The sequence below is a fragment of the Spinacia oleracea genome, chromosome 3 (genome assembly GCF_020520425.1).
Source record: "Spinacia oleracea cultivar Varoflay chromosome 3, BTI_SOV_V1, whole genome shotgun sequence".
Lineage (NCBI taxonomy): Eukaryota > Viridiplantae > Streptophyta > Magnoliopsida > Caryophyllales > Amaranthaceae > Spinacia > Spinacia oleracea.
This window is the reverse complement of record NC_079489.1, coordinates 8,239,747-8,250,849: the sequence shown is the minus strand read 5'-3', so window position 1 is coordinate 8,250,849 and position 11,103 is coordinate 8,239,747. Positions and strand designations below refer to the sequence as shown.

Below are 11,103 nucleotides of genomic sequence, written 5' to 3'. Positions count from 1 at the left end.
TGCCAATGTTTATTTTCCTTTCTAATTCAAAATCTTTTATAGATCATGTAGAAAGGTTAGTTAAAAGGTGTATTCCCTCTTTTGTACGTGGTACTAATTCTATAGGTTCTAAAGGTGGTTTAGTAGTTTTAGCCTTTTAGGGTGGTGTCCTTTTGACCCACCATTTTTGCCTTTTCTCAACTCCACAAAATCAAAATTAACAAAGTAAAATTTTTAAACATGGCTTGGGCCAATATGCTGTCAAAACTAACCGACATCTGAAAAGAACCGAAGTGACCTAAAACAAAGTTCAATTCTCTTATACATAACGGCCCCACATAGCATTATCTGTTTATACCCTAATTAATTATATCCAACCAGTAACCAACCGATTATCTGATTTAACAACCCCAGGAAAAAAAACAATTGAGAACGGAGATAGTACAAAACTTACTGGAATTTCATAGGAAAAAATTGTGGGTTTTAATTTTACATAAAGACATTTCTTTATTATTGTTGTTATTAGTTGTACGGTTTTACGATCAGGCTGATTGGATGATGTCCATGTTCCACCTCAAATCAGACAGCCCGTTCTTGAAAGTAGCCTTTTGTTCAAAAACAATATTTATTCCAAAACGTTGTTCTTCTCTATTCTTTCTTTTACTCTCGACCCCTTTCTTTTCTGAGGTTCACGAGATTACATCGAATAACATAACTCAAAATCCATGAATTTCTCAAAAAAAATCGACATACTTCACTATCCCCCCCTCTCCCCTCCTCTCTAGATCGAAAATTACAAAAGATAAAACATTGATATTCCTAATCAGAGTATCAACTTCTTTGTCTCAATGCCAAAAAGTACGTCAATCAGATCCCTGCAGGCTCCTTGAACTTTCGACTGAGTAAAGAAAACACGTCAACACGACAAGGTCAGCAAGAAATACAGTTGAAGAAAGGGCAACAAAGCTCCGATGATGGTGAGCACATCTCAAGCCATTAAAAAAATGAGAAGAGGACCTGAATTGGTGCCCATGTTCCAACTTCCATCTTCAAGTTTGACACTTCAGCTCCACGTATGACTCGCTTATCAACACAAAAATGCCGGGAATAGTACAGGAGCAGCAATAGAATCTTCTTACTGTATCTTAAACAGATTCTTCAACTTGACAAGCAATTTCCAGTTTTCGGTAGGCATAGAGGGATCGTTCTGCAATGGATTATTTCAGTTAGTACAAATATGCTAGTGTGCGTGATGGTGACCGTGTATGTGTAGGGAAAATGTGGTAACTCACCCGGTAATTGGCTTTGAGCACGTCAATTGATTTTCTAGAAATGCGACTAACAAGCTCATCATCCGCTTCAAAATGTCTTCCATACATCTTTTGCTGCTCTTCGGGATTGCTACCCGCAATCTGCAAAGCAGATGATATTAGGAAACAACAAAAAATAGTATGCCATTATTTCGCTATCATCAAATTTGCTGAAATCCATTTCTGGAGCAAAGTAATATTCATTGTACTTTCTCATACCTTAATGGCGACTTGCTGGCCTTTTTTTGCTGAGTCAACTGGTTTGAAATTATTTTCGATGGAAGCAATACGCCCAATGTCTATAAAGTCCTTTGAAGGAACACAGATTGGGGCACCCATCTGAAATACAAATCCAAAATCAGTACTAGAGCCTGATAAATGATTGAGGACAACAATTGGAAAACAAAAACCCACATGGCACAGTACAGCTCTTGATTTACTAAAACTAAACAAATTAATCCCCACAACAGAAAATCACGGTTTTCAAAATGTAACATATGAGAAGATACGTTGTATAAGTTCGAATTAATACAAGACAATTCTACAGTTATCTACAACTAATGCTCTAGTAAATAAAGATTTCAGGTTACAGGAGGTGGACTTTTTACCTCTTAGATGTTTTTTTTTATAAGGTAAAAAACACTCACAGATAGGCATGTAACCTAATTGAATCTCTAACAGCTATATAATACCCTCTTCCAACGTAATCAGAGAACAAAAGAAAGTATAACCATATCCTACTTCCCGATTTCAGAGTATAATTAAGCAGCCACAAGTGGGAACAGTGATCACAAGTAACAAATCATATACTGGATATCTGTAGACATAAACACAAATAGAAGAAAATATGGTATCCTAGCAGACTTTTAACATAAACGGACAACAGCGAACTTCATATATTGTACAAAGCTGTCTATAAACTATCAATAAGGAAGGAAGTTTTACTAAAACATAAAGTTATTACGGAGTATGATCTACAACAAATTTTTGCATGTTCAGTGTTCTGAGTTCTGACAAATCCTTTATGAAAATAATAATTCTCCTTAGGTTTCTTCAATTTATTACTCTTAGAGTCTTAGGAGCCTCATGGGGTATTTGACAATATAAAGCCTTTCTCAAATGAGTTTAAGCTTTTCGGTGCAATTTGCAGTGCAGGTTTGATAAATTCATTGTCAAAGGCATCGAACAATTTAAACTCATTTGAAAAAGAAAAAAAACTTTCACGTTGTTAGATACCTCATGAGGCCCCTAAGAGTAATAAAGTCATGAAGCTTATTAGCTATTCGTGAAGGATCTGTGTTCAACTTAGGCCAAATTGCCCAAATACATAAAGGGAATTCCTTCTTCAGATCAAGTTCAAAAGAAGTACAACTCCAACATAGATCATGCAAGCCAGTCACTATATTTGAAAACAAAGTATGAGTGTGCCACTAAGATTTACACTAAAAAACACATATTCAACGACAAAAATCAACATGGCAAGACTAGAAAACCCAGAAGTATTGTACTATTGTTCCTCCCTTTAATTCTTAAAGCAAGAGACAATAAAGCATACCTTTACAACGCCTTCAAGAACATCCACCCCCACCACAATAGGATCCTTTTTGTTGAATATGCAACTGGGTAAAATCTTGAGTACACAAGGAAAGACTGCCTCCTCAGCAGCTTCCTTTTTCTTCTCCTCCTTGATGTCATCAATGTAAGCTTTGAATTGATCAAACAGGTGATAAATGATATCAGCCGAAAAGATTTGAACACCAGCATCATCTGCATATTCTTTTGCCTCTGGTGTGACCTTGACATCGAACGCCAATATAGTCGCATACTCTTTCTTTTTCTCAAGCATGACACTTGCCCTCATAACATCCTTCTTATGCACAGGGCCTATATTTATGCCACTGACGGGAATGCTTACAGCTGGTGATTTTAAAAACTCCAATAATGCCTCTAATGATCCGAGTGTAGATGCTTGCACACATACCCCCTCTCCACTCTTGTCTATCCGGCTCAATACAGACTCCATGTCTTCCATGGCTAACTTTTTTATCTCTTCAACATCATCATTAGGTCCCACAACATACAAGGCAGTCCCAGGAATAGCATGCTCAAGACCCTGTGTACAGGAGTATCAAATGAAAAGTTCATACTCTGCCATTCATAATATAATTTATGCACTGCAAGTCAGAATTCGACAATATTACCTGTGCAGATATTTTGATCCCCTGCGCCGCCTTGATTTGTTTATGATGCAGATATGTTCCCTGTGTCAAAAAACAACAAAGAAGTAAGCAACGATCAATTGAAGTAACTAAAACAAAAGATAGATAAAGAAAAAGGAAATTAGAAAACCATATGCTTTAAGATCCAGTCAGAAGGGTAGTAGTCATTTTCTAATTGATACACATTGCAAAACTGGAAGAGTATCAGCTATCAATCACCATGGGTGAGTTAAACATATACTTCTCGTCTTTATTCGAGAAAGGGGGGAGGTGTATAACCTACCATCACCCTGATCTACTAAATCAATGTGAGTTACACGGTAATGATACAGTGAATTTAAAATTCTACTTAACATTCATGTCCGTATTAGAAACAAATTTTTCCCACTTGTTTGTATCCAGAGAAATAGAAATGTTACAATAGTCAGTGGTGTGAATAAACAAGGGCGATCAATCACGCAAATGTTATTTGGCCGGTTTCATACTTGTTGCTCTGTAACATGTCTTAAATCACACGTAGCACCATCTGTTGAAAACGGTTACTTTACCATATTATGCTGTTAAAAGCCGCTAGTAGAACATTTAAGCATATTACTAAAAATTAAATCCACATATAACAACCTTTAAGCGTATCAATATAACTGAATCCACATCTAAGATAAGACTGTTATTTCACTACAGATATTTTTTATGGTAATGTTTAAAATGACTTTTACAAAATAATAATATAAGATCCTAAATAGTATACCATCTCCATGGCTAAGTAACTTTATTGGTTACGCCTTTTACTTTCAGCCATTCACTTTGCCCATTACATTTGCTTTTTTCCTATTTGACAAACTTTCTCCTATACAAATCCCATTTACAAGTTAAAACAATACCTTTCTTAGTTTTTTCTTACATAAACCCCACTTACAACACTCTCTCTCGTATTTTTTCATACGCATGGCCCCACTTTGTACACTCTTTCCCTAACCTTCCTTGGTTCTTGTTGCTATCATATTCATCAATTAGGAACGGAGGTAGTATATTTTAAGCTACATTCTACATAACACTCACACAACTCTTGAACTGCAGTGATAAACTGGGACTTACAACACATTGCAACACTCACCTGAGTTCAAAATAACAACCACTCACAACCGAGAATATTTGCCTTCTATATGTAAACATGGATAGATTTAAGATATTTTAAATTCCAGTAGTAACACTCCACATGCCATGACATTGCAGTCAATGGTAATAAACTAGTAATAGTCGTAAATCTATAATCACTCCCGGCCTCGGCCTAAGCTAGTGCAGAACACTAGCCCTACAGCAGCAGCTGCAGGGTCCATCTTTCCACGGTATGAAGGGAGCAGCTTTGCAGCTTTGCTCAGACCAACATATGTGAAGACTCTGATCATTAGCAATTTTTATTAGCAAAATCCTCAAATTGGTGCCTCTAAAAGCTGACCGAAGCCCACCAATCAATAACTCAATATGTCCCTTCTAGTTCACTTCACTACTCCCTCCGTCCCACCGTGATTGCCCCATAGGAAGAATTCACTTTTTAAGACTGGTTGAAGTTCGGCATGTGGGGTTGTTGTTTCGTCATTTTCCTGGATTTTATCTCAAACTCTGTCATCCGAAAAGGGTATGGAGAAAACTCAATGGGACATCTATACAAGGAATTTTGGGCATTCTTAGTGCGACGGAGGGGAGTATTTACTACTTTGTATTAAGTTGGAACAACGTGAAAATAAAAGAAACAGTAAATCAGACAAAAATCAGGCATACCTTGACTCTAAGTTCCTTCATTGGATGAGGAGTCAACAGAGCACGGATGGTTGCACATATAGGGCCCTGCAATGGACATACAACCGAAGTTATATATAATGCTTGCAGGTATTACAAGAGTGCGAGTTCAAATTAAAAGCAACTATAAAGTACCTGCATGCCACAAACAACAATCTGATCTCCTTCGTGAAGAACACCATTGACCAATACAACATCAATGGTTGTTCCATGACCCTCCACGACCTTAACCTCGAGTACTGTACACTAAGAAATTCCAAGAACGGCAATTAAGTCAATTAAAACTCAATGTCTAAGGCAACTCAATAGCTAATAGGTGACAACAAAAACCATACCTCGATTTCATCCCTGAAGGTAAGCTTCTCAATCATCGTCTTCTGAGACCATTGCACTAATACCAATAGCATATCAGGGATACCTTCCCCACTGTTATGCATCCAAGAGAAGACAAAAAAAAGTCCCCGTCACAATAATAATAATTATTAAAAAAGAAAAATAGGCATGTTATTATTATCATTTCATAAAAAATAGTCAGTCATCATGAAACAGTATGAGCCTATGGGGTTAATCAAGAACCCATATCCTACCTTATTGCGCTAGTTGGTACAATGTTGTATGTTTCACCCATATCTTTGTTTTTATAGTACAGTTCAGTATTTAAGCCCTGTTCCTTAAACTGGGTAATTACCTGTAGAGCATCACACAGAAAAGCAGTCATGACAAGAAGTATCCTGCAATCAGTCAGGCTGTCAACGAAAATCATACAAGCACTATTACCCCTATGGTTCTCATATTGAACTCATTTTGCACATCCTTGGATTGTTGTTTCATAGCCTTCACAATAGGAGCGTTGCGACATGTTTTCCACCCATAAAGTCGGTCAACCTACATATTGGAAGAGAAAGAAAACCATCTTCAGTTCAAAAGGTAAATGACTAGCGGCTATGACAAAATATTGTGCAAATCAACTCACCTTGTTCAAGGCCACGATAAACTCTGTATTCCTCATCCTCAAAAGGTTAAGTGACTCAATTGTCTGTGGTTCCAAGCCATGCATGATGTCCACAACCAAGATAGCAATATCACACAACCCGGAACCTCGCGATCGCAAGTTAGTGAAAGATTCGTGCCCTGGGGTGTCAATAACAAGAAGACCTGGGACTTTCAGCTTTGCATCAGCTTTCAATTCCCTGGTCCTCTCTCTGATGTTCTCAGCGGGGAAGTATGTTGCTCCAATTTGTTGTGTGATACCTCCAGCTTCGCCCTCCTGAACATTAGTACCTCTGATACAATCAAGCAGCTTGGTTTTACCAGTGTCAACATGACCCATTATACAACAGATTGGAGACCTAAGGTCTCCTTCACCATTTTTAGCCTGAGTATCTGAACTAGGTTTTTTCTTTTGAACTTCAGTTTCTTTACTCCTTTTCTTCCCTACAGCTTCAGAGTCAGAATGCTTCTGCTTACTAAGAGAAGTCTGGCCTTTAGTTGCCTGAGATGAGTGAGCCTCATTGGCAGTTGCAGCAGGCCTACCAGTATCACGAACTGATTGGGCTGCCTGTTTTACTTCCTTTTTGACTAATGACTGATCCCCGGAATCAGTCTCTTCATCTTCAAATGCCCTCGTAGCAGGTAAAGAAAGGTTACTTTCATCCCAACTTTTAGCATCCCAGTCCTCATCATCATCTTCGTTATCCTCTTCGGCAACAACATCTTCTATTTCATCAGCAACTTCAGACTTCTCCTCCACATCAATTGTGCAAACCTCGTCCACCTTCTCCGTTTCAACAAGCTCACTATCCCCAACAGCTTCCTGGTTGGTCTCCATATCCTCCAGAGTTTGAGTCTTCACACCATTTGTTTGACGGTTTGACTTCGACTTCTTTGTCGTGTAAATAGGTCGCTTAGTTGGAGCACCGTTGTCAGAAGCAGGAAGCTTATTTCCAGCGGTAGCAAGAAACTGATTTTTCATTATTTCTCTCTTGCGCTGTTCTTCCTTCTGCTTCGCAGTAAGGAAAAGGCCAGCCTCCTTTTTCAGTCGAAGCTTTTCTTTTTCCTTCTCTTTTTTCTTAAGCTTGGCTTCCTCTGCCTGCCTCAAAAGCTCCTCTTGCCTAAGTCGCTCCTCTTCCTCCTTCCTTAACCTCTCTTCTTCTTCTTGCTTTTGCCTTTCTTCCATCTCCTTACGCCTAGCAAGTGCCTCTTGCATTTCCCTGACATGCTTGGGAAGTTTCTTGTCCACCGCTTTATTTTTTGTTTCATTTTTCACATCTTCCTTTTCCACCTTTATCTCTGCAGACGATGCGGCAGCAGCTGCTGCTTTTTTCTCTTTCTCCTTCTCTTTCTTCTTTTTCTTCTTCTTCGCGGCCGCTGACTCCACGATTCCTTCATCCTCACCCTCTTTTTCACCTGCTGCTTCAGTCAAGCCAACAGGTTCCAATTGTGTATCAGCTTTCTCAACTTGAGATGGCGCTGGAGTGGGTTCTGGCTTTGAGACCGCAGGCCCTTCCCCTAGTTCTGCTAGAATCTTATCCAAATCGTCTTGTTCTTCAGCTGTCCTTCCACCCTTTTTTTTCTTCTTCTTATTCTTGGAAGTTTCAGGCACCACTGCACTGACCTTTTCTTGAGGCAAATAATCATCCACTTCTGCATTATTGGCGATTACCTTTGTTTCCATTTCAGTGGTGATGTCATCTCCTAAAGCAGTTAATGCACTGCTACCTTTCTTTTTGGATGACTTCTTTTTACCAGTAAATGCAACAACCACATCAGCTTCATCAACTTCATCATATGCAGTCTTTGAAACAGAAGGAGCCTCGGAATGAGAATCATCCTCTTCACCATCTTCTTCCTCCAACAACGCAGCACTGAACAAACTGCTACCCTTCTTCGACCCTTTAGATGGTTTCTTCTTCCCTACAAAGCTCATTGAAGGAGCTTCATCCTCCTCACTCTGAACATTCTCATCTCCATCATTATCCTCATCATCCAAAAGTGCAAAACTTGTCTTTGAACCACCCTTCTTTGAACCCTTTGACGGCTTCTTCTTCCCTGTAAAGCTCACAGCAGGTACATCATCCTCCCCCTCACTCTGACCCTTCACTTCATCATCTTCATCACCATCATCCCCTAATAACGCAAAACTAGCCTTACCACCACCCTTCTTGGAACCCTTTGATGACTTCTTCTTGCCCGTGAAACTCACAACAGACACATCCTCCTCATCGTCACTCCCATCCTTCACTTGATCGTCATTATCCTCATCCCCTAACAACTCAAAACCTGCCTTAACGCCACCCTTCTTCGAAGACTTCTTCTTCCCAGCAAAAGCCACTTCCGGAACCTCCTCATCTTCCTCATCTCTCGACTGTGCCCCTTTAGAATTTCCCTTTTTCCCTTTCTTCTTCCCACCACCAGTAGGAACTACTTTATCTTCTTCCGTAACCTGAGACTCCTCAGACAACTCAGTCGCAACTGAATACTCATCATCATCTATCACTAAATTCTTCTTCCTACCCATTTATAACTCCCCTGATTTATTCAACTCTGCATAAATTCATACAAACCCTAAAAAATCAAGACCCTAATAAAAATAAGCTTACTCAAGTCGATTAAGTGCAACAACATTCACAATCCAAAAATAAAAACAACTAAATCAACAAATTAACTAAAATTAAACAATTAATCGGTTAAAAAAAATCAGAACTTTTAAATCAACAACTAAAATCAAACCCTTTGCGAATGTAGAGAAGTAAAACTTACGATTTAAATACGATGAAAATGATCTCAAAGTGTGCCCTAAATTGCGGATATTTTTCTCTAATTTTTTATTTGTTTTCCTTCAATTTTCAATTTGTGTGTAGAATCCTGAAGCCACTAACGTGAAGCTAAGGTTTGAGGAATTGAGGTTTGCAACAATGGCTGCTGAGGAGAGAGAATCTGCAATATATGGAGTTCTGCTATGAGAAGGGGTTTTCTACAGGAGGCGCTGGAATTTAAGGTCGCGTTTTTTAGTCCAAATCACCCCTACACAATCTGTGGACTATGGACCATGGTGCACATAGAGCATGGTGCACATGACAAAATAACATGATACTACGACAAAAGAACATGCAATATAATGTTTTACTTTTTTGTTATAAAAAATCACAATTTATTAAAAATATAAAAAAATATATGTCCATGTTCTTTTTACGTAACCAGATGTTCTTTTAATTATATACTAATGTTCTTAAGGTGCACCATGCTCTATGTGCACCATGGTCCACCTTCTAAATTGCGCTACATTAATCAAGAAAAACTATTTATAGGTAACACTAGTTTGTGGGTTCGAGTCCTCTCCGGACTGGGTTGCGAACTACGGTGTACTCCCTCTGTCTCTTTTTGTTTTTACGTTTGATGTTTTTCACGCGGTTTAACGATTATTTAATGTGCAATGAGATTCCTCTACTTTTTTTATTTAAACAAAAATTACGTTTATTTATAATGTTTTCACTTTTATCAAAAATCTGACATTGAGAAAATGAGAAATATTTAATGTCCAATGAATTTAATTGGTTCAAATAATATTTGGGCACAAATTTTGATAGAATATTAATACATTATGTGACAATATAAAAGGAAATGTAAAGAACAAAATGAAACACCCAAAATGGAATACGTAAAAAACAAAATGGGGCGGAGGGAGTAGTTTTTAGGTTGAGTCATATCTGGACTGAGTTACGAAGTACTCCGTATTTCTGTATTCCATTTATCCATAATTGTTTGCGTGTATCGCTATTCGACGTCCTCAATCGCGTAAAACACCCTAATATTTATGTTGAAAGGACGATTTTACACTTTTAAAGAAAATTACCCCCCTTCACTCTTCCCTTTCACATTTTTAAATTTTTTTAATTGATATTAATATATATACAAATAAAAATTTTAAACAAAAAATTCTTACAATTTTATTTTTTTCAATTATACTCCGTATTATTTATATTTAATTATGAAATTCAGTATTCAATTTGTTTTGGCAACACTTTTTAAAATATCCGAAATTAAAAACGAAATAACAAACTAATGTTTTATTTTTTTAAAAAAAAAATCAAATTCAATTTATTTAAAAAAAAAAAAAATCAAATTCAATTTATTTTTAAAAAAAGACAAGTGCCCGAACCATGGTTGGGCTACCCGGAATTGGCGGCCCATCCATGGTTTGGGCCTCCAATTCCGGGCGGCCCTTGTCTTTTTAAAAAAATTGAATCTTTTCCCGCCATGTAAAAACGAATGTAATAAAAATAAAATTTTAGTTTATATTTCGTTTTTAATTTCGGATACTTAAAAATGTGTTGTCAACAAAAAAAGTTGAATAATTACTGAATTTCATAATTAATATAATTGAAAAAATAATTTTTTTTAATTAATATAGTTTAAAAAATTTATTTGTTTATATATATTAATTCGATTCAAAAAAAGTTTAAAAAAGTGAAGGGGAAAGGGTGAAGGGAGATAGGTAATTGTTTTTAAAAGGGTAAAATCGTCCTTTCACCACAAATACGCGGGCGTTTTTAGCGTTTGAGGACGTCTAATAAAAAACCCCTTGTTTGCTTGCCCAATTCACTAAATACGGAGTATATTTTATTAAGAGTTTGGTGTAATTGAAAAGAGACTAAAGGCAAAGCGACAAATGATGTGGACGGGATTCGATCTAAGGACTTGGGTATCACGAGCTTTTAAGACTTTATCAGCTAAGCTAGTTGACATCCACAAAAAGACAAAAGTTGTGAAACCAAATATAATGTATGTGAGAGTAAAAG

General features: G+C 37.4%; 1 protein-coding gene across 2 annotated transcripts; it reads right to left on the bottom strand.

Moving 5' to 3' along the window:
- Window positions 1-585: 585 nt before the first annotated feature.
- LOC110798097 (eukaryotic translation initiation factor 5B) lies at window positions 586-9,280 on the bottom strand. Of its 2 annotated transcripts, none has more exons than XM_056838552.1 (13): window positions 9,065-9,280; window positions 6,279-8,869; window positions 6,083-6,190; window positions 5,893-5,993; window positions 5,641-5,731; window positions 5,441-5,551; window positions 5,288-5,353; window positions 3,491-3,550; window positions 2,845-3,402; window positions 1,509-1,628; window positions 1,272-1,391; window positions 997-1,186; window positions 586-877 (listed from the first exon to the last, which is right to left on the bottom strand). In XM_056838552.1, the coding sequence occupies exons 2-12, from the start codon at window positions 8,820-8,822 to the stop codon at window positions 1,115-1,117; spliced, it is 3,951 nt and encodes a 1,316-aa protein (XP_056694530.1). In that variant the 5' UTR covers window positions 8,823-8,869; window positions 9,065-9,280; the 3' UTR covers window positions 586-877; window positions 997-1,114. The 2 variants fall into 2 exon arrangements, with proteins under 2 accessions (XP_056694530.1, XP_021858933.2); XM_022003241.2 differs by having other exon boundaries at window positions 6,279-8,848.
- Between the last annotated feature and the right edge of the window lie 1,823 nt (window positions 9,281-11,103).